This window comes from Rhipicephalus microplus, chromosome 1, assembly GCF_043290135.1.
Source record: "Rhipicephalus microplus isolate Deutch F79 chromosome 1, USDA_Rmic, whole genome shotgun sequence".
NCBI classification, from domain to species: domain Eukaryota; kingdom Metazoa; phylum Arthropoda; class Arachnida; order Ixodida; family Ixodidae; genus Rhipicephalus; species Rhipicephalus microplus.
Window position 1 is genome coordinate 273,967,156 of NC_134700.1, and position 23,146 is coordinate 273,990,301.

A 23,146-nucleotide genomic window follows, 5' to 3' on the forward strand; every position below is an offset into this window, starting at 1 on the left:
AAAAGCGGCCCCTTGAGATTTTTGATATGCTTGACCTCCTTACACTTCCGTATCGCGGCAAAGCTTTTTTTAGGCTTCGCTACGGGCGCAGATGTATTGACTCTAGAAAACGCTGGTTTCAACACAGATGATAGGTGTGGAAGAGGTAGGGGCTCAATTAATGGTGTGTAAAACCCGAAATATGGGCAGGGAGACCGAAAAATCGAATTCTGAAAATTTTTAGCATCTTTAATTTCAAATGTTCTTGTATGTTGACGTTTAGAAGGCAGATTTGAGACTCCTAACTTGAAGGGAGCACAACCTTGTCTGCCGTGTCAGTTGGGCTTCCACGGAAGTTGAAGAAGGAGGAGAGGCTGAGGAAATAGCATTTTTGCCTCTCATGTGTGAAGTGTTCTTGGCAACACTTTAGTTGCACCAAATCATGTACTAATACAATTTGGCCTCCGCATTGCCTCGTTCTTGATAGACAACTATGAAACAGCACCCCGCCAGCGCTTCATCAACCTATAGCAAAAAAAAAAAAAACATTTTCATGTAGCTATATATCATAAGAATATCCTCAGAAATCCTCTCCCACTTTTTATTCCCCTGCAATTTCGCTTTGAGCTATTAGAAAAATATTGGATTTGATTCGCACTCAAAGTTTTGCTATTCGCACAGCTCTAGTTATAAGCATAGGCCTCCTACACTGTAACAATGCTGCAATGGTTTTTTTTACTTCGTCACATGTGTATTCACTGCATCAAGGTTCTGCTGTGTTGCTGTTTATATATGCTTAGAAAAACAAGAAATACTTTTTATTTAAGCTAATAGCAGTATGTCTTGTGCTTTAACGGTTAGAGAAACAATCATGTTGAAACTAAGTGTGCAGCTAAAAAATGCAAAACAGAAGCTGGCATAGTATTATGTGTACTTTTTTATATATATCTGGAGAATGATACTACACGAATCATGTACTCTCACGTGAGTAGTGAAGTTTGGTCACATATGCAGAAGTACAAGAATTTTTTAAAAGATTGATTTCTAGCTACATTTGTTTCTCCGGAGCTTCAAAAGCCAGTTTGTTTAGCTGAGAGTTTGAGCTGCCTCCTACTCTATCTGGAATAATATTCATCAGCTGTGTAATATATTTGCAGTAATAATATTCATCAGCTGTGTAATATATTTTCAGTTTCATTCCCATAATAAATAGGCTTCTCTTAATGTTTTGGAAATTCATAAGGAGTTGGTAGCTTCTGTCATAGGGTAGCCTAAAAGTAATTTCTATGCATGTGTTTGTAGGTGATCATGGCCACCAATCGTATCGACATCCTTGACCCTGCACTTCTGAGACCGGGCAGGATTGACCGCAAGATCGAGTTCCCTCCGCCAAATGAAGAGGTATGGTAGTAGTGATAAGCATAAGACTTCTGCAGTGCATATTGTTGGGTAAGCTATAAGAATGTAGCTGTGTTTTGGTTTTATTTGGGGCATTGGTAAAGCGCGATTGTTTTGGACGGGGCCATAGCTTGATGACCTGAGTGAGAGCTGCTCTTCATGCATGCCTTGTTCCTTTTTCATACATCCTAAAATCCTTACCTGTGAACTCTGTTTAGCAAACAGTTGAGGGTCGCTGTGCTCTTGCAATGTAATCTGCAAGTTTCACGTTGGTCTCAACCCAAACGTGTTGTTCAAGGTCTGAGCATTGACATCTGTTGTGGCTGTACTGGTATTTTTAGTTCCGACATGCTGTGTAGGTGTGCAGAGTTTATCCACCAGCACTATCATGTGCGCTGCGGAGTTGGAAAGTGTCAGGGTTGTTCCACAGAAGGCATTTCCTGTTCACTGACGGTTCCTTGTATTGCTTAGCCCTGGTGACGTTGTGCGCTTAGCGATAATAGTCTGTTTGCTAAACAATGTTGGTAATCTTTAATGTCATAACCACAGCAGTTACTAAGATGCGTGTGCTGTTCAGTGGCACTCGAGCCAGCCGGGTATTGTTGAAAAAAAGGAATGTGAGGTGGAATGCAAGATAAAGCAGTAGCAGTAAAGGGCACAACAGCCTTTTCAAGCCCACCTAATTTGTATGCACATTTTTTATGAGTTGGTAGAGGAGAATGTGCACCAGAACAGGGGAGCCCATATTCATCTGTTGTCTCATTATTACTGTCAACCAGAATTGAGTGTAGATTTGTTACGCCAGCACTTATGACACCATGTGTATGCTTCAGTGGTGCCACCTTTACTTTTTTGGCATTGGTTCATTATGAATCACAGGCCAATGGCAATCACTGGCACAGGCAATCCAATGGCATAGGCAATCACAATGTAGTGTCAGAAGTTTGACAGCTCTTACGCTTGTGTGCCGTACAGCGAAAGCTGTTATGAGATCACTTTTCGGGTCACACGCAGTTGCATGTTGTCTGCCGTCGCCTCCGGTGTCCGTAAACACATCGCGCGAAATTAGAAAAAGAACTTTGCACCAATGACAAAGTGGGGCTCGAACCCGGGTCCGCTGGGTGCCAGCCCAGTATTCTACCACTGAGCTACACCAGTGCTTGTGACTTGTTGTCAAACTTGCCTTAGGCAGGCATGATGTCGGGAAAGCAATCGTGTTAATAGGACTTATAAAGCATTTTACAACAGTGAAAGAACAACCAGTCCTCGCACAATGCAATTAGCAAAACGACTGGCCCGTCCAATGCTTCAACCCATTACAAAAGCTTGTTCTTGTTTCCCTATTAACTGTGGCGCATATCCACTTCAGACATAATTTCTCATCGTCGTCAGCCACTGCATGGACAATTGACACAAAATTCCTAGCAAGTGTTTTGCGGATACCACGCTTCTCAGAAGACTGACAAAAAATAGCATAGCGAATGCCGGCCTACTACCCAAAAGTTCATTATTAATGCCCTAGTGGGTACCAAGCAAGTGTGCTTGCAGTAGTTACCCATTGAGTGTTTTGAAAAGGCTTTGAAAGGCCGCTCTTCCAGCTTTCACTGTGACTGTGCTGCGCCTACCGCGCAGGCCTGGCGTTTTTTTTATTGTTTCATGCATTCAAGAGAATGCGAGACAGAAAGATGACTTTATATTAAAGTCACCGACAGATTTTCCTGACTCTAAAAATTCGGACTTCTTGGATATTTCGGACTTCACAAGTGCACCGTGAAAGTTCCCATTTCACTAATGCATTTTCGCGACCAAATTTTCAAACAAATTTATGTTCCAAAGTTTGATTTATTGTAGAAAATAGTTTGTTTTGAGCTATGCTGCTAAACTTTGAAAGCTGTCATGTTGGATTTTTTGTTGGCCTGGTCAAAGTTAGCTTGCAGTGGCTAGTTGTATGGCCTCCAAGATTGGAAGCGCGCACAATGCTCAAGTTTCGAAGGCCATGTCCGATCTTCCTTGGCTACGAAAATAGCAAAACTTTTCTTTTTCAGTCAGCTTTATCATCATCATTAATACATTGGTTTTGATTTTCTGCACATTTGTTTTTCTGGTTGTCACATGATGTGTGTTAGTGATGTGCCAAGTGTGCTTGAGCCATCGTGCACGTCACATGCTCGCTGCTGTTCATGATTGCTCAGTAGCACGTTAAGGGGGGGGGGGGGGGCACTTTGTGGTCAAGGTGCCTGGCTGCTGACCTGGAACATGTGGGTTCGATCATGGCCGTGATGGTAGCCTTTTGATGGTGGCGAAATGCTGGAGCCTCACGTACTGTGCGGTGTTGGTGCAGGTAAAAGAAGCCCAGACCGTGTTGTGTTAAATCTCACCAAACAGGCGAGACGTTGCATGCATCTTTTTGCAACTGGCATCAAGTTTTGTTTGCTTGTTTCTATAGAGCCACCAACTTTGCCACCTGCAACGGTCGGCCGCAGCGATTGCCAACGCGCTTGTCAGCAATGTTACCATAGCCCAAATAGAACCGAATTTGCTCGTCACCAAAAAGAGCATGAAGCATGGCATTATAGGGGATTTTTTCAGGCTTTTCTAATCAAAATAAACATCATTTTCACAGCTTGACCATTCTTTCGGACTGTTCTATTTTTTTGGACTACTTCGTGGTACTGGCCAGGTCCAGAAAATCAGTCGGCGACTGTATTCAGCTTAATCTCTTTTTAAGGGAAACGCTCCAGGAAGGAGACCTTGTCTCTTGTAAGCAGGGTACTGTGTTCACATTTCCATGTCAACACCTATTTTGATGTAGGCACACTGCTGTCTCTTATACCCAATTATCTGTTGCATCAATGTCTCTTGCTAAGCGTCTAACGGTACCACCAAAAGGCTAACAAAAGACACGAGCACGAAAATTGTACAAGTTCACGTGTACTAGCGTAGTGACATCAGCGTTCCCCGTAGTTATTTTTGTAGGAAACTGTTTCTCATGGCCCGGTAGTTGCCCTGTTCCTCATCATACGTGCTATTTGTGAAATGACATCTTTCTGCAGGCACGTCTAGACATTCTGCGCATTCATTCACGCAAAATGAACCTGACGCGAGGCATCAACCTGCGTAAGATTGCCGAGATGATGCCTGGCGCATCCGGAGCAGAGGTCAAAGGTGTGTGCACCGAGGCAGGCATGTATGCCCTGCGGGAACGACGCGTCCATGTCACTCAAGAGGATTTCGAGATGGCCGTTGCTAAGGTAAGCTCCCCTTTCTCAATATCACTTCAACCCTTGTACTGGCAGGAGAAAGATTGCTGTAGAGCTTGCAAGCATGTCCACAATACATGAGCCCCTAAATATAGAAGGCTCAGTTTCTCTTAGTAGGTTTGAATTGTTTGACCTTTATATACCTGCCAAGTCTCCCCGATTTTTCAGGAGATGCCCGTATTTAGACCAGTTTTTACGTTTGTACAGTTGTCTGGAAAATCTCCCGGAGATTGAAATTTTTGTGCGTGATTTGGCACGTTGTCAAAAATGCAGCCCCATCTGATCCAGGCCACAGGTCGGCAGAAAAATTTAGAGCTCGCTCATGAAACATAACTCACCCTTACTGCTCACTCCGACTCACACTCACTAAAGTTTTACTCTACTAGACTGACTCGAACTCTAATTCACTAAAATATTTCTCACTCGGACTCAGATATGCCCAAATATTACTCGCTTGGACTCACTCAGACTCGCAGCTTTATCCAAGTGAGTCGACTCGGGAGTCCTTAGCGGAATTTTAGCCATTTTGTTCAAGGTATAAATGCTTTTGAACACCAATATCTCGCTTAATCGGTGCTCTAGTTGGATCTTTTGATCTCATGTCCTTAAATACGAGTTGTCAGTCGTTGAAATCTGCTAAGGACATTTTTATGGATAGTGATGATTCACATGAGATGTTTTTTGGAAGGCCTTCTTATAAAAGAAATAATGGGAGGGACAAGGAACTGCTCTCGAAAGAGCAGTGGCTCACTGTTAACAGGAACTACCCAGTACTGAACTATTCGAATTTTCTCATTCTCAGGTGATGCAGAAGGATGCAGAGAAGAACATGTCTATCAAGAAACTCTGGAAGTGAGGAGGTGGATGTGTACATAAAAGCAAGAGGGGCTCACTGAACTGCCTGTCATTTAGCTTTCGGAGGCATTACAGGTATGAGCGACTGTTTAGAAAATTAAAGACCTGTGCTTTTTGTGTACCTCAAGTGTCCCTGTTTCTGTGTGTTGTCATTCAACCTTAGCTTTTACTTCATACAGGAATTTAGTGGTTATGGTATTGAACTTTTAAGCTCGAGGCCAAAGGTTTGGTACTAGCTTTGGTGGCGATGAGTCATGTTAAAGAGCTCCAGGGAATCACGGCATATCTTATAGTCACATTGTAGCTTTAGTAGACTAGATGCCACTTTTTTTTTGTGTGTGTAGGCTGATATCTGCATGTGTACCTTTATAGTACTAGCACATACCATGATCATCCTGTCCACTGTGTAATTGGGCTTGTTGATCTCCCCGAGTATGTCACTGTTCGACTCTCTTGGTGCACCATGAAAGTTTAGAGGGCACTTGAGCTCCGCCTTCTAGTGTAGAGCGTGAAAGCTTGATCAGGCCTTGTACGCATGGCCTCAATCGCTAGCCTGGCACCGCTTCTTGGTACACACCTCAGTCATGCTGCAAGAAAAGAATTGTCTGTGCACGTAAGATTGGTGGTTTCAAACTCTCCTGGAATGCTTACTGCAAGTAAAATTGCAAAGGAACCACTAACTACGCTGCAATTTTTCCTTTGTTTTTTTTGAATTTGCAAAGTATAAGGCAACATGTGCCATTATAAGGCTACATGAGTCAGTATAAGGCAACATGCAAACTTGCGCCGCTGCACACTTTGTTAATACTGTTACTGAAAGTGATTAATTATGCCTGAGCACTTTGTGATTGGTGGGCCACCCACTCAAGCAGTTTATGTGTTTTTCACGCCTGGTAATTTTCCGCTTCTTCCACAGAATGTTACATGCGTTTAGAAGAACTTTCGCATAATGTGACATTCGTGTGGGGCTTTTTTCCGAAACGGTTTCAAGTATTGGCATACCTCTGTGGTGGAACACCTGCCTGCCTTGCAGTAGACATGGCTTTGAGTCTCGCTCGAACCAGATTGTCGTTATTGTCGTCTATTTGGAATTTTAGCTCGTGGGCTACCGATTTTTTTTTTTTCACATCTAGTAAGAGCGGTGCTGGTGCCAAAATTTCAGCAAAGTGAGCTCTTTTAATAAGATAGTATTAATAAGATTGTTTTAATTTGGAACTCTTTTTCATGATCGCAGGTCATGTAATTGGACAGACCTGCCTTGAAAAAACAAGAATGGCAGCTGACTTGCGCTATTCAGTCTGCATGTGCATTACCATGCCATTTTTGTAGATCATGAAAAGGTCTTGCTTGAAAGTGTGGCTACTTCTGTTTTGCAGTGGCATGAATGCCTTAGCCCGTTAACTGCCACTAGCTAAACTGCTATGACTGCACTAATTTTAAAAAAACTACAAAATATGCACATTTCATTACTTGTATATTTATCTTTAAAAGCTTACCAGGATTACTTTTACTACTCTTGTTTATGAGGATTAGCATAGGTATTTTGTGCTCTTTGCTTGTCAACGTGACTGGGCTGTCTATCCTTCATTTGCAAATATATATACTCAAACCTCGTTATATAAAAGTTGCATCTTACATAAGAATAGGCTCGTTATATTAAAAAATTTGTTATAAAGATTTATTCCTAACACTATGGCTAGACTATTTTTTATTTACTTCGTTATAACCAATATTTTGTTTATTTGGGCTCACTATATCGAGGTTTGAGTGTATGTACCTGGGGTAAAGAGAAATCATTACAGTAATGTGCCTCGACAGTGCAACATACTGGTGATGTGAATTTTGTTCCAGTTAAGGGTATGGTCTACAGTGTGTGACTTATAATTTCTGGTGGACAACTCATCACATTTGAAATCTTATTAGATTTTTCAGCAGTCAATCGTTGTGGCTAGAACCACGGTCATCAAAAGAACTTGTAGCATTGTAGCATAATTGTGCAACTTGTAGCATAACTGTGCAACTGTAGCATAACTGTGCGCAGGAGAGTAGTGTGTGTGTCATTCTGTAATATCCACTGTTTGCAGACACAACTTTGGATAAGCAGTTTTTTTTGTTGCTCTTTATTTGTGGCCTCATACAACTTCTCTGTATTTGTACCGCGCCCCGCCGCGGTGGTCTGTGGGTAAGGTATATTAAAAACAACTCGGGGAGGAGGGGGGGGGGGGGGACACACGGGTCTTAGAAGGTCGAAAATCGCTAAAAAATCGACTTTTTGAAGCTGACATTTTCGGAACCTGTACCTATTTTTGTGCTGATATGAAAAGTTCCCAGCTTCTCATGTCATTACTTTTTGGCACAAAATTAATTTATAACACCCTTATGAGAGGATTGGGAGCTGAAATAGATGCAAAAATTGCACTTTTCCTGCGCCCAACCATTGCCATTACACACTATCTATAGTGGCCATTTTGTATTGTTTGGAAGAGCCACGGAGGAACGAAAGCTAAGGAGAGGCCCTCGCAATGCGGGCTGGAGCGAAAAGTGTGGTGGAAGTCGTGTGCCTTGGCAGTGCGGTTGTGGGAATAGGTAGGCACGCCGGCGTCTTGTGTTGTCAGCATCACTACTTGTATCACCGCGTTGTTCATAGCCAGTTGCAGTTCTGAATGTGCATTTTTATGTAGCTGGTGCTCTTCAAAAATGATGCAGTGTGTTAGAAGCCTACAGTGAGCGTTGGCCTTCACGGTTTTTAGTTGATATCCCAAGAGGTCGAAAGCGCTCGTTTTTAAAGCTCGCGACCTCTTCTCCGAACATGGTTGACGCCGAAGCTTTGTTGTTTCCCTATGCTGCATGCGGGTCTCAGTGAAGGCAGCCTAGAATTCCTAGACGAAAACGGCAGCGCTCACGGCTCTTAATGCAAGAGACTGTGGTGAGACATTCTTGTGTACGACGATCACAACTACCGGAAAGCAGTTCGTGGTCCACTGTTCTCACCGGAGCTTGCCAAGTCAAGAATTAGATGTACCTGACACGGTAATGGGATTTATTGTTTGAATTATCGCTTCCTGTTAACGTTTTATCTGTCTAAATAGCGAGACAAATAACATTTCACTGTTACATTACATTATCTTCTGTACCCTGAACTTACCATATCTGCAGAAGAGAACAGCCTGTCGTGGCGATTAAGCGGCCGATTGGCGCCGTTGCTCTCTTGAGTTTCGCGGATTAAACACAAAGTTCAAAGCTGCAAATGTATTGTAAATTCACAATATGAACGGTACTCAGGTTGCAAATGGTACATGGGCACTATACAAGCGAGTATCGCTGCACGTTTGCTCATTATCAACACAAAAGTGTTGCTTTTCTAGCTCATCCATCACTGGCGGCGGCGATGCCGCCCGGCGCGTACGAAATACCGCGCTCGTGGGCTCGCCTCCCTGTTGCTGGCGTCCGTCGCGCATGCGTGAGCCGCTGTAGCATGCTTTGTGAAGATGACTCCTTTAAAGGGACATTAAAATCAAATAACAATTAACGTCAGAGTAAAAGCTCCATGTATGACAACACCTAAAATGGACAATATTATCAACAGCAGTATTATCAACTTACCGAGAAATTAAGGTAAATGCAAAAAAAAACTCAAGCGCCGCAGTAGGACATTTTCAATATGATCCCGATGACATCAGAGGGACCGCCTACAATTAATCACTAGTAATCGATCTAACTGCACTAAATAAAGAACTTTCCATGCATCAAGAGACACGATAAAACGCTGCTTGTTCGTTTCTGTTTGATTCATGGGAAAAAGCACCACCGGACATTAATATGGGGAATTGCGCGAGTGGTTAAAAAATTAAATTTTCAAGTGGTTACACGGGACAGGTTGTGCCATCTAGTGGGGCGCAGTTGAAACAAAAGCGTCTGCAATCTCGGAGCCAATGGAGGGAAATTGATAAATGGCCAGTGTTGCTGCTGTGGCTCCCGCTGCTTTCGGTCTGCTGCTACTGGCCCAGTAAAGCCGGGCAACGTTGTGCACGGCAACAGTGACGTGATATGGGCCGGTCGGTTCGCTTCTTCAGGCGGGTAATTTGAAGTGTGCTAAGCCGATGCGGACCACTAACACGTGATTTTATTTCAAAATAGGCCCTTCCTTGGCGCAAAAGTAACATTAGGAGACCACCATTTCAACAATCAACGTCGACTTAATAGTTGACTTTAGTGTCCCTTTAATCTTCTTTACTTCCACTAAGTGTGACGTAATGGCTTTTCCTGCCGCAGCTGGCTCGCCTTGCTCATTGGTTTTTTAGCAAAAACGCTACCAGCGCACGATTCTATTGGCTACTTGCAGCACTTGACAAAACCTAGGCCTCCGATGGGCCATGTGGCGTTTTCAGCATCTACTTCACGGTCGAGACACGTGCGGGCGTGCACTATTTTGTAGTGGTGTGGTCGACTGCCTGCTGCAATGAGGAAGTGTCGCACCACACAAATTTGTGAAGCGGGTGTGGCGATTGCTCGCTTAGAACCCCAAAAGAGCCCAGGAAGGGTTTAGGACAATGAGGATGACGAACTCGCGGCGGTCAGCGAAGCGGCCACAGGGGTAGGCTTAGTGGACGCTGGTCCTATGAGCCGAGCTCGTCGATTGCCGACAACATCGCTGAAAGCGGCCCTGTGCGCAACGACACGCAAGTTTTGCAGCCTCAACAGTTAGAAGATGGCAAGAAGAAAGCAGAAGTGAAGCTGCGAGAGAGATCAACCTTTGCAGCGACGGAACGGAAGCGCAGTGAAACGCGCCGATGCTGCAGTTCCCTCGTCCGACGAAACGACCTTTACCATCGAGAACTTGGAGGTGGTAAATTCATTGAATTGAAAGCGCAAGATTAGCAATGGTGACGCCAAGACCAGGAGAGGCGAGCGGGAATATGGCCTTGCCATGAAGTTTCAGCTCGTTTATGTGTGGACTGCGTGACGGGGCGTCAGAGTGGAATGTGCCGCGCGTCGACGAACGGTTCGCGTTGAAAGTGGTACTGGCAACAGGTAGACTGCTTTTAATGGCATGCGTGTCGCAACGATGGCGCGATTGTCGCCCGAAAATGCGGCAGTCAAGAAAAAAAAAAAAGAGAACTTGATATTGTGTTACTTTTGTAGTCTCAAAATTGATGAGCGTGTGCGTGAGTTCGGTTCGCGACATCCACGTGTAACTCAGTCTGGAAAAGAGGGAAAACATCGTCCTGCCATTCGATGGATCGTGGACATTCGTCACACTTGGCTCAGCACCGTCACCGAACTGATAAGCGGCCCTTTGGGCAGACGACAACTTGTGGCAGAACTTCAAGAAATGACACGCTCATGCAAATGATGAGCCTGATTACATGCCCGGTGCATATTGACTCACTAGAAGTATGTGTGCCATGATATTTTCACTCAAAATGGCGAAATAAAGTTTTAACAGTATCGATCTCAGAACACAGATTTTGACCGTTTTCTTTGTTTGCTTATTCTGTAAAAGTGGACATAGGACAGCTAGAGCTGCAATTGTTTTTGTGCAATGTAGCGAAATGTGCACAGAAAACAACGCTAAGAGCAGATTTTTAATGTGCAGCTTGAATTTTTTATTTTAATATAAACCTTTTTTTGTTCTTGGTTACATGCAGTGAACTTTACTGTGCTGTAATTCGAGATGTGCTCGTTCACTTTTCGATCAGCTTGTAGCGTTGCACTCCTTAGGCTTTTATTAATCATATGCATGTTAATGACTGTGTAGTTATAAGTGCACAAATTTTTATTGTTTAAAAATGTTAAAATTATGGTTTCTTGATCTTTACAAAGTGGCAATTTTGTACACCCTGCATGACAATTCCTGCAATTTATTTGAAACGTTTACAGATAGCAGAATAATTCTTTTTGCAGCATGAAGCTATATGTTTGGAGCACGCAACATTGGAGCAAGAGTTTAATTTTTCGTGATGTAACCTTTTAAAATTAGTCTTTTGTGTGACCTCTCCATGGCCACATTCAGAGCTATGTCGTTTAGTGAACTGTAAGGTAAAAAATAATGACCCAATCAAAAAAGTGCTTCCCATGTTGTGTGGCTTGTGCTTTCTACTGTCGATTCCTATGTATTTTGTAAATTTTTGACTGGTTACTTTTCTATTGTAGTAGTATCAATAGAGATTATCTTAATTATATAATGAACTAATGAAGCTGCAGAACAAATAACTACATCTTTGGGAGAACAAACTGAGTAAGCATGCAAAATTTTGTCACATTTTGTTAAAAAATAGAATTGCCCTCAGACCCATGTCCCCCTGAAGCTGCTTGAAAGACCCTTTGAAGCATGCAATAATAATAATAATAATAATAATAATAATAATAATAATAATAATAATACTATCTCGTGTTTAACACCCCAAAACCACGATACGATTACGAGGGACGCCGTTGTGGGGGGCTCCATTTAGAAATTCAGACCATGTGCAGTTTTTTAACATGCACAGACATCGCATAGTATACTGGCATCTACCATATTGCGTCTATCGGAATGCAACTGTCGCGGCTATGATCGAACCCAAGATCTTTGGGTCAGCAGCCAAGCACTGCAACTACTATACTGCCGTGGCGGACCTCTCAAACATGCATGGGACATAGATGTACTCAAAGGAAAAAGGTTCTTTGTGATAAAAATGGCTAATGCGACATTTCATTCTTCTGTGGCAAGCTCATGGTAACCTGACTGCGACAAATGGCGTGTCTTGGTAAAAGTGTTGACTAGCACTTGCATCAGTCAGTGTTGTTTAAGGCAACACCAACTGATGCGAGCGCTAGTTAAAGTGTACTGAAAGCAAAAATATGTACATTACCTAGGCTTAAACTGTCACATTTCGATTCGGAAAGCACTGTACAGTGCTTTCGTTATAAATTATGTCTGCATCACTGCAGCAGGGATGTTTCTCTATTCTTGTCTGAGAGTATTTCGGAAAAAAAGCTAGCTCTACTTTAAACATTTTTTGTTCTCTCTTTTCTGTCAAATGGTGTTTGCTACCTGTCATTCAATGTGAGCTGAAATATTCCAAATGCATGAAGAGCTCAAAATGCATGAAAAAAAAAGTTGCAAAACAGTTTTAATACGCAAACAGCTTGTTACAGGTGAAATCAAATCGCGGTGCATTCGTTGTTCCGATGCAGCGGAGAATCACTGTTGAAGCTACAATTCCCTTTGCAGGTTTTAATACTTTGCATTGGTAGCCTTTTACATAGTTGAAGAATCAAAACCCCACACTAGCAAGATTTTTTCAGTGCCAGCAGCACAGGCTAACAGCATGTAAAGCAGTTCACCAGATTTGAAACCATATAATCAAAAACAGTAAGCATGTCAACTGCACCAGACAGTTTACTCAAATGATGTTGGATGTTCCTAAGAGCTTGAATTTGGGCACTGCTTTATTGTGTGCTGTGAAACTATTGGCACCGATCTATGGATGCTTTACTTCCCATCTCCTTGCTTCTACTTCGATCTGTTTTTTTTTTTCTTCAGCTGATTGCTTGAATACAAATATTCCGTGGCTTCTCTTTTTTAAGAAAACTTTTTATGCATCATATGTGTCTGTACAACTGCACACTTAAAAAAGGCAAAAATGCAAAGATTGTGCATATTGCATAGTGTCATGTTAAAATGATAAAAACATAAAAGACATAGTGTCATGTTAAAATGATAAAAACATAATATTACAAGCTAAAGCTGGTGCACTTGGATGTGCACACAAAGGCTCATCAACTAACAAACATCAACGAAAACTTGTTCTTCAGCCTTGAGTGCGAGTACTTTTACTTCTGCTGCACTTTCTACACCGGTAATTTTGCAACCTGACATTTCCTGCATCCACGTGGCTTGGGTTTGTCATGTTTCATAAGAGTTCCAGACTAGAATGAGCCACCGAATGCCAAGTCTGGTGACATGCCTTAAACTGGAGGCCTCTTTTGCGCTTGTATTTGGGTGTTGATCAAAAGGCCTGATAGTCATGTAAAAGAATTGTTGCAAGTGACCCATCCTGACGTAGGCCTCCACAGAACGTAGACAAAGCACTTGAAGGTATTTGTGGTAGGACATTTGAATGGGTGCGCTTGTTTTCGTGGAAAGCAAGCATAGGCTTTCACAGAAACGATGTTGCGTTGCCGATAACACAAGTCATACCGATGCTGCAAAAGCGGATGGGTAACACAGGCATGCGCAACACATTGCGTCGCCGGCGTGATCACCGAGGAACGAGTCGAGGAGGTGTCTTCGTTCTGTCGGCGGCCTTCTCGTGCTTGGTGTAGTGCGCACCGAGTGCGAGAAGCGACTCGTACACTCTTCGGCAGCCCGGGCACTTGTGTCCGCTACCATTCTCGTGCACCGCCAGGTGTGCCTTGATCTCCTCTTCAGTGCGAAATAACCTTGTGCATGAGCACCGAAAGAGGTAGCCAGCCTTCCGGTGCCGACCCAGGTGACGCGAGTAGGCATCGCCCGCGGTGAAGGCGCGGCCGCAGAACGTGCATCGGAACGGTGACCGACTGTCGTGCACACTACCTCGGTGCAGAAGCAGAGCCGACGCCGAAGCAAACGAGTCGAAACACCTGCATACATCGGAGGTTTGTATTGGCACCCACACGCTTAGCGGCAGCACGTAGGCGCCTCTACACTGCATTTTGTTGAGAATTTGGCAAACACTTGTGCTGTACAGTGATACCTTGTATCCTAGAGTTCACGATTGGCCCCATGCTATACACACGTCATATTGAAAAGGGGAGGAATGGGAGGTGCATAGCTGTGGGTGAATAACTCTGAATATGTGAATTTATGTGAGGGTAAAATGTGTACTGTAATATGCCGAGCAAGTGTTCCCCTCTTTTTTGGAAGATCCGACCCTTCCAGTCGTAAATTCTTTATTTCTCAAAGGAAAAAAAAAAAAAGATTCGCATGAAGATTGCAGTTTACTGAAAGACTGCTGACGAAGCATCATATTGACATTCCAACTGCCCCATTTTATCTGTATAAGTGATTACAACATCGTAATCTAGTTACTATGACTTCTAGTTGTCTAATACCACAATCGCTACTGATGACGAAATGGTGTCACGTGCGATATCACAATGCGCATGTCAGGTATATTGTTACGGGAGAATAACTTTACTTTATAAAACGAGGAATAAACTCGGTGGTGGACAAGATGGCGCCCAGTTGGCTCACAGATCTGACAACATCGTCCTCCTCTTTGTCTTCTTCGTCGTTCTCATCCTACCGTTACATGATTTCCCCGGCGGCTGGAGCACCGACCCGGTGCTAATCAGGAGGCACTGGAGTAATACGGTTTGAGTCGCGTAACATGCACTACGTCAGTGTGAGGGTGAAGGATGGCGGGGTCCGTAGGGGTGATTTCGTATGTGACGTCAGTTACTTGGCGTAAGATACGGTAGGGACCTGAATAGCGTGGGAGTAACTTCTCCGAAAGTCCAACGCGGCGCGAGGGGAACCATAACAGAACGAGATCTCCGGGTGTGAAGTGGACGTCACGATGGCGGGCGTCGTATACGCTCTTCTGATTGTCCTGGGAGTCCAGTAAGCGTCGTCGAGCAACTTGGCGTGCCGCTTGGGCCTTCATTATTGCATCACGAGCGTACTGAGACTTGTCATTTAGTCCGGCCGGCAGGAGGGTGTCGAAAGGTAGCGCAGGGTCACGGCCGAACAACAGAAAAAAAGGAGAGAAGCCAGCGGTGTCGTGTCTGGAAGAATTGTACGCGAATGTTACAAACGGTAACGTAGTGTCCCAGTCGCGGTGATCGGCGGAGACATACATGGAGAGCATGTCGGTGAGAGTGCGATTGAGGCGCTCCGTTAGACCATTTGTTTGTGGATGGTAAGCAGTCGAGAGCTTGTGTTTAGTGGCGCAGGAGCGGAGGAGGTCATCAACCACTTTGGAAAGGAAGTAGCTGCCTCGGTCGGTAAGGAGTTGTCGAGGGGCGCCATGATGTAAGATGACGTCCTCCAAAAGGAAATCGGCCACGTCAGTTGCACAGCTGGTTGGAAGGGCCCGTGTGATCGCGTATCGGGTAGCATAATCGGTTGCTACTGCAATCCACCGATTACCCGCAGCTGACGTAGGAAAAGGGCCAAGCAGGTCCACGCCAACACGGTAGAATGGGTCTTGTGGGATGTGCAGTGGCTGAAGACGTCCGGCCGGAGGGGCATTTGGTTTTTTCCGTCGTTGACAAGGGTCGCAGGCTGCAATATAACGGCAGACGTCGCGGTACATGCCAGGCCAGAAGAAGCGCCGGCGAACTCTGTCGTAGGTCCGTGACACGCCGAGGTGACCCGCTGTAGGTGCATCATGAAGCTGGGCGAGAACAGTGTGACGCAATTGAATGGGAACGACGAGTAGTCTTTCGGGGCCGTCAGGACGCATATTGCAACGGTACAATACACCATCATGTATTTCAAACATTCGAAGGGAAGGGTCGGGCCTCACCGATGTGAGCCTTCGGATAATACCGTCCAAGAAAGTATCTCGTCGCTGCTCGATTCCAATGTCATGAAACGCGGATAGAGAGAAAACGTCGATAGGAAGGGTGGTTTTAGAGGAGTCGCCGTCTGGAGGGTCGACAGGATACCGGGACAAGCAGTCCGCATCTTGATGCAGGCGGCCGGTTTTATACAGGACTGAGTAATCAAATTCTTGAAGGCGCAGCGCCCAACGGCCAAGACGGCCTGAAGGGTCTTTAAGGGACGAAAGCCAGCACAAGGCGTGGTGATCTGTGATTACTGTGAATGGCCGGCCGTACAAATAGGGACGAAATTTACCGACTGCCCAAACAAGTGCCAAACATTCCCGTTCGGTTATTGAATATTTTCTTTCAGCAGGCGAAAGAAGGCGGCTGGCATAAGCAACAACACGGTCTCGTCCTTGTTGTTTCTGGGCGAGGACTGCACCGATGCCATAGCCACTTGCGTCTGTACGAACTTCTGTTGGAGATGAAATATCAAAGTGGGCGAGGATAGGCGGAGACGTAAGCAGACACACTAGATTTTGAAACGCATCTGCTTGCTCAGGGCCCCAGATGAAGCCAGCGTCTTTTTTGAGAAGTTGAGTGAGAGGGCGTGCTACGTCGGCGAAGTTTTTAACAAAGCGGCGGAAGTAAGAACAGAGGCCAACGAAACTGCGAACGTCTTTGGTACAGGTTGGTACAGGGAAATCTCTTACTGCGCGTATTTTATCTTGATCAGGGCGAACCCCCACGGAATCAACGAGGTGTCCGAGGACAGAAATTTCACGACGGCCGAAGTGGCACTTTGCCGAATTGAGTTGCAGGCCCGCCTTACGAAAGACAGATAAGATTTTCGATAGCCTTTCAAGGTGCGTCGCAAAAGAAGGCGAAAAAACGATAACGTCGTCCAGGTAGCACAGGCAGATGGACCACTTGAAGCCGTGCAACAGAGCGTCCATCATACGTTCGAATGTGGCGGGCGCATTACATAAACCGAATGGCATCACTTTAAACTCGTAAAGGCCGTCGGGAGTGATAAACGCCGTCTTCTCACGGTCCATGTCATCAACGGCAATCTGCCAGTACCCAGAGCGGAGGTCAATGGAGGAAAAATATTTTGCGCCGTGAAGGCAATCCAGGGCGTCGTCTATGCGTGGTAAAGGGTAGACGTCCTTCTTCGTTATTTTGTTTAAATGGCGATAATCAACGCAAAATCTCCAGCTGTTGTCCTTCTTCTTTACAAGTACAACAGGGGACGCCCAGGGACTGCATGAAGGCTCGATGATATTCCGAGAAAGCATTTTGTCGACCTCCTGTTGGATGATGCGCCGCTCTGCATGGGAAACACGGTAGGGTCTCCGATGGATGGGACTCGTATCGCCTGTATCAATCCGGTGCTTAACAACGGACGTCTGGCCGAGTGGGCGGTCGCCAAGGTCGAAGATGTCCCAAAAAGATGCAAGCAGGGAACGCAGGTCGTTAGCTTGTTCTTTCGGCAAGTCGGGGGCAATCATCTTGGTTAACACACTTTGGTCTGATGGAGGAGTAGACGAAGTTTTTTCGGCACTCGGGATGCTGTCATAACTTAGAGTGCAAATATGGCACTCTGCCGCCGGCACGATCTCGGCTAGAGATATACCACGAGGGAGGACTTGTGTACATAGTGAAAAATTCACTAAGGGTAGGCAGGATGCATTGGCCGTAATAGTGATGACGGTGTGAGGAAACGCAACGTTGTGCGAAAGCAGGACGTCAACATTGGGGGACACAATATAAACACCGTCTGGGACAGGTGGAACAGGGGAGACGCCTATGTAAGCTACTGTTCGTTGAGGGAGACGCAGGTGTTCTGTAGAACAAAGCCGACTTGGAGGGCAACTTGGAGGATCAACAACATTAGGTAGAGCGAGTTGCACTATACCGGCAGAGCAGTCTATCAAGGCCGAATGTTCAGACAAAAAGTCTTGGCCCAAAATTATGTCATTAGGGCAGTGTTCTAAAACATAAAACAGAACTGATGTGTGGTGTCCGGCGACGCTGACGCGAGCTGAGCACACACCAATTACGGCGACTTTTCCACCATCGGCCGTTCGGACCACAGGAGTTGGGCCAGGAGTAAGGACTTTCTTCAGCCGTGCTCTAAGGTCAGCGTTCATGATAGACACGTGTGCGCCAGTGTCAATGAGGGCTGTAGTAGGTACACCGTCGACGTCAACATTGATAAGGTTCTGATGTGCGGGCAAGGTCAGTAGAGGATTTTGGGATCGGGTCGGTATTGCAGCATCACCTCCAAGAGCTGCTCCCGTCAGTTTTCCGGAGGTGAACGCCGGAATTAGCTTGGGGACGGCGATCGGCGAGATGGGGGCGAGCGGGAGAAACGGCGTTGTGGCGAAGGGGAGCGGCTGGATCGGGGGCGCGAGGAATTCTCAGGCGTTAGCGGCTCTGTTTTCGGTGATGAGCGTGAATTCCAGACAGGTGGGCGATGGGGCGGAGGGTGAGGCCACGGAGCAGAGCTGGACCAAGCACGGCAGTGACGCGAAATGTGGCCTATACGACCGCAATTGAAGCATATCGGCCGGTCGTCTGGGGTGCGCCATACCGCCGGGTCGCGATAATGTGGGCTGGCAGAAAAACGTCGGTTGGGCGGAACAGTCACGGGTGGATTTGGTGTGGCGTAGTCTGGACGATGAATGGAGCAGACGTTTAAGCCGGCGTTGGCCAGTTCTTGCCTCACGACGGTCTGTATGAGAGAGACGGTGGCGTGATAGCTTTCGGAGTTGGGGGAGGCTGACACGAGTGGAGCTGCGGCTTCTATTTCCCGACGGACAATACGGACAACGTCACCGGGACTTTCCGTAGAAGGCAGGCGAGGGTCTTCGCATGTGGATGTTGCAGCCGTGTTTGGAAGCCGGGCAAACTGGTGGAGAACACGGCGGCTCTTCGCTTCTTCAAAGCGCCGGCATTCAGAAATAATGTCGTGGACCGTAGATGAATTCTTGAACACAAGAAGGTGAAAGGCGTCATCTGCTATGCCCTTAATAATATGGCCAACCTTATCGGCTTCGGACATCTGCGAGTCTACCTTGCGGCACAAAGCGAGCACGTCCTGAATGTACGTGAGGTATGATTCGGTGCACGTCTGAACTCGACGTGCGAGCTCGTTTTGGGCGGCGCGTTGACTTCCCACAGGCCTGCCAAATAGCTCCCGGAGCTTTTGCTTGCATAACTCCCAGCTAGTCAGTTCTTCCTCGTGCGTCTCGTACCAGACCTTTGCGGTACCTCTGAGATAAAAAATCACGTTGGCCAGCATGAGCGTTGGATCCCATCGCATACGTACACCCACTCGTTCGTATGACTTCAGCCAGGCTTCTACGTCAATGCCATCAGTGCCAGAAAAGGTACCTGGATCTCTCGGGGGCTCCAAGATGAGGGTTGACGGTCCAGTTGGAGAAAGCACGGACGTAGTTGGAGAAGGCACGGTAGTCGGGGAAGGGTCGGCATTGTTGACTGCAGTCGCCATGGGGGAGACCACTAGGCGCCCGCTACGAAGCTCCGTTTTGCGTGAAGTGAGTACCCCGCACCTCCCACCAATGATGTTACGGGAGAATAACTTTACTTTATAAAACGAGGAATAAACTCGGTGGTGGACAAGATGGCGCCCAGTTGGCTCACAGATCTGACAACATCGTCCTCCTCTTTGTCTTCTTCGTCGTTCTCATCCTACCGTTACAATATGCGCACGCGCCTGAAAAGACATTAAGGGGGTAGCAGTTCAGCGCACGTATATTTCTTCCGGACGCTGCAGTTTGGTCACACCAGCACTTTCAAGGTAAGTGTACTACGCTTTCGGGAGCTCATTCGATACTTGCTCTGTTGCTGATTTAACGGTACGTATTTGCAGAAGGCAATGAAATCGAACAAAGGAGGCACAAAGTTGTGCCTGGATGGTTACTTGTACACAAGACAAAAAGGTACTGTCTCGAGCATCCGCTAGCGTTACGCTACACGTAATACAAACCCTCAAGCGACTACCACCTTTTTTCCCCCCTTGATAGATTTGGTTCTTCGTTCGTTTTCGGGCACAGTTTGGCCGAACATTCGCCAAGTTTTATGCAAGTTGCCTCGCCAAATCCTCATGGGTTTCGCGATATTTTTGGGGGTCTCTATCGCCAAGTGCTGATGTGATAGAATTGAGATGGCGCAAACGTTTGCGATTACGTCAACTAGGCTTAAAATTATCTTCCTTTGGCTCAGTTTAATGAAGTCCGCACTGTTTGAGTCAAACGGAGAAGTTTTAGCGCCTGTCGTGCTTGCATACTAAAGCTCCTTCTGAGGAAAGGATCGTAGAGCATTAAAAGGAGACCACGAAGTAAGAAAAGTTTTCTCGTATTAGTAAATGACTCGCAATACCAAAATTACCACTGTCGGAACGAGAAGATTCTTGATTAGTGATAGAACGTGCACAAAGAAAGTACAGGTGGCGACATTGCATGCAATGCAGTTCTTGTGTGATGTATTATTAATCCTTAACAGTTAAGGCCATTGTCCCCTGACAGGGCCAGAGACAAATGTGCCAAGTGTCAAGAAATTTTAAGCCAATGTAGTGAAAATAAGGTTAAAGAAACACTTTAAAATGCGCGACGTCACGCTGATGTGTGTGGTGAATCTGGCGCGAAATTGAGAAATGAAACGTCATTTTGTCTGCTGCTTCTAAACCTAACGTTGGAATTAACGGCCTAGTTTTCCAAGTGTAATTTATAAGACTAGACTGATGCCTTGTTTCACTTTAGTGATGTGTCGCGCTGGATGATACAAAAAGGGTCGAAATTATTTTCATAAGTATGAAAACGAGTGCCCGGTCAGCGCAAGCAAGGCGACTAAGAAGAATATACATTCGACAGCAATAGTTTGCAAGGCTCCAAATGTTTGAGACATCACTTCGTTTGAAGAAGCAGTATTTTAGCTTTGTCTGGGAACAACCTTCAAATAAGTGCTGGAGCCGTAGCTGGAGCACTGTAACCAATACGCTACCGCGGCTGACGTTGGGTGCACATTACAGCGTTTTTGTGCCGTGCACATTCTTCTTTAGTCTTGTTTGCGCTGTCCATCATGAGTATATTCCAGCTCGCCGAATACGCTACCATATTTCGAGCTCTCGGCACTGTGCCGAGTAGCGACGCGGGGTCGGTACACAGAGTGCGTACCTGGAACACTGGTATGGTCTCTCGCCCGTGTGCCGTCTCTGGTGTACCACAAAGTCGGACTCGCTGCTGAACGCCTTGTGGCAGATGACGCACGTAAGGCGGCCAGCGTCGTCTCGCCGTGCCAATGGTGGCGGGGAAACTTCCTTGAGCCACGGGTTCGGGCTGGTTGGCGATGCCGGGATCAGGTACGTGTACGTTACCGGCAGGCCTGCAAACGACAGTGGTACCACGGTTAACCTAACAGCTGCGCGTGTTTGAAAACTCGTTCGCTCAGATGAGTAACAGGCCTTTTACCGACACCGACTGTTTCGAGAAAACCTTAAAGGCCTTGGCGCACAGAGCTTAATAGATTGTCTAGGCACGCTCAAACGGTGACTTCCAGACTGACTGGCGACGTACATCCGCCTACTTAATACCGCGCCTTCTTTGAGCTAGCCCACATATAACCATGGAAATATAGCGTGCGCAAGGGGGAGCTCGTGTGAAATTGGGCTGCATCAATCCACGCGTGGTCAGTACATACACTATTTATGCAGTCCGGAATGCGCCGTTACAACGTTCTGGGCAGGCGCGTTGATGTCTATACGAATTGAAAACAAGTCCAGAAGCAGTGAACATACCTTTACGACGTGTGGCCGGACTGCTGGTCATGATGCTGGCAGCTGGAAACAGCGCTATACGGTTGTGTATGGCTGCTCTCGCAGAGCGCGTCGTTCCACTCGGATGCAGTCTCAAGCTTCTTCAAAGGCCTCGCTGTTGATGTGTGCGCCGGCCTGGCCACAGTCGAAGCCAGCAAGCGCCGCTGCTGCTACTGCTTCGAGCTCATCGGTGCCGTTCGAGTTGACGCCCCCGTATCAGCTGCATGCTCGCGCGACCGAATCGCCTACACGATTACCATGATGATTACTACCCGTCCTTCCGATGGCTCACTGGTTCTTGTTCACTATCACCGAGTCATATCCACTACGGAAGTTTTGCAATCGCTTTTTATTATGTTAATGCTGCTTGGTTCCTATTTCTGCATCCACATTTCTGCGCATGGCACCCTGTTACCTGTGTGGGCGTCGCATATGATTAAGTGCGTCGATGGTTGTAGGTAAACCAATCGCGTAAAGTTAGCGCACGCGTTACGTACTTCATCATCCGTGTCTCGTTTCAGCGCTTGAAATGTTTACAGCGGAGTCGTTAAGTTTCGTTACACCGCGTGGCGTGAACCGAATACTATCATCATCGTGAATCGGTGAGCTCTCTCTTCGTCCTCCTCTTCATCGCCGTCACTTTATTTCATATTTCGCTTAGGTCCCAGAACACGTGCATCGATTTGTACGGCGTGGGATGCATTAACTCTGAAGGGCGAGAGAACGAGTACGAATAGAATGCGATAGAAAGACTAAAAGAGAGGGTAGAAAGAGGGAAAAATATAGAAGACGAGGACAAAGAGAGGAGAAACATAGCCATGAATAGCATAGTATAGTAAAGTGTGAAAAAGGGAAGGAAGGGTGACAGCAGAGCACGAAAAAGACATGGAAGAGCGGCCTTCTTTCTATGTGTCGTGTCCTTTTTCCGCTCGACATTTAAAAGACAGTGAGTCAACTAATCCAGCAAATCATCTTATAAGGCCAAAGAGAAGGGAAAGGGTGATAATAATGCCACCTGATTCTCTGCTTCCTCCTCCTTCTGATTGTTCGCACCACAAATGCATAGCCCCCCCCCCCCCTTTTTTTTTTTACTATACTGTGCTAAATGGGACAATCCCCTCTTTGTAAGACGTGATAACTTTGACCTATACTTTGGTGACACTGTCACACACACCGTGTTTATATGTGAGATATCTGTGTTTTTTTTGGGGGGGGGGGAGGGGGGTTCATTGGCGGGATGATAATAAGATTTTGAGCCTGTAGATTCTCCCCAAGCCCGCACATGCTATAGTATGTAAAC

At 46.1% G+C, this 23,146-nt stretch overlaps 2 protein-coding genes across 3 annotated transcripts in view; one reads left to right on the forward strand and one right to left on the reverse strand.

Annotated features, from left to right (window-relative positions):
• Positions 1–5,613, forward strand: part of LOC119188194 (26S proteasome regulatory subunit 8) — a 34,282-nt gene extending 28,669 nt beyond the window's left edge. For both annotated transcript variants that reach the window (XM_037436121.2, XM_075894842.1), the window contains exons 9-11: positions 1,282–1,380; positions 4,431–4,628; positions 5,440–5,613. In XM_037436121.2, coding sequence (XP_037292018.2) covers positions 1,282–1,380; positions 4,431–4,628; positions 5,440–5,493 — 351 coding nt within the window. In that variant the 3' untranslated portion in view covers positions 5,494–5,613. The remainder of the gene's footprint in view (positions 1–1,281; positions 1,381–4,430; positions 4,629–5,439) is intronic.
• A 7,564-nt stretch (positions 5,614–13,177) lies between these two features.
• On the reverse strand, positions 13,178–22,009 carry LOC119188195 (zinc finger protein 711). Its single transcript, XM_037436122.2, has 3 exons — positions 21,829–22,009; positions 21,209–21,416; positions 13,178–14,099 (listed from the first exon to the last, which is right to left on the reverse strand). Exons 1-3 carry the CDS (start codon positions 21,857–21,859, stop codon positions 13,739–13,741), a joined length of 600 nt encoding a protein of 199 aa, XP_037292019.2. The 5' UTR covers positions 21,860–22,009; the 3' UTR covers positions 13,178–13,738.
• Between the last annotated feature and the right edge of the window lie 1,137 nt (positions 22,010–23,146).

What these genes read in the sequence shown, in the direction of transcription:
- LOC119188195 (XM_037436122.2), bottom strand. Translation starts at nt 21,859, where the DNA reads ATGACCAGCAGTCCGGCCACACGTCGTAAAG. An exon ending in TCCGGCCACACGTCGTAAAG is followed by an intron (nt 21,417 to 21,828) that starts GTATGTTCACTG and finishes TGTCGTTTGCAG; the next exon opens with GCCTGCCGGTAACGTACACG. An exon ending in AGACCATACCAGTGTTCCAG is followed by an intron (nt 14,100 to 21,208) that starts GTACGCACTCTG and finishes CGATGTATGCAG; the next exon opens with GTGTTTCGACTCGTTTGCTT.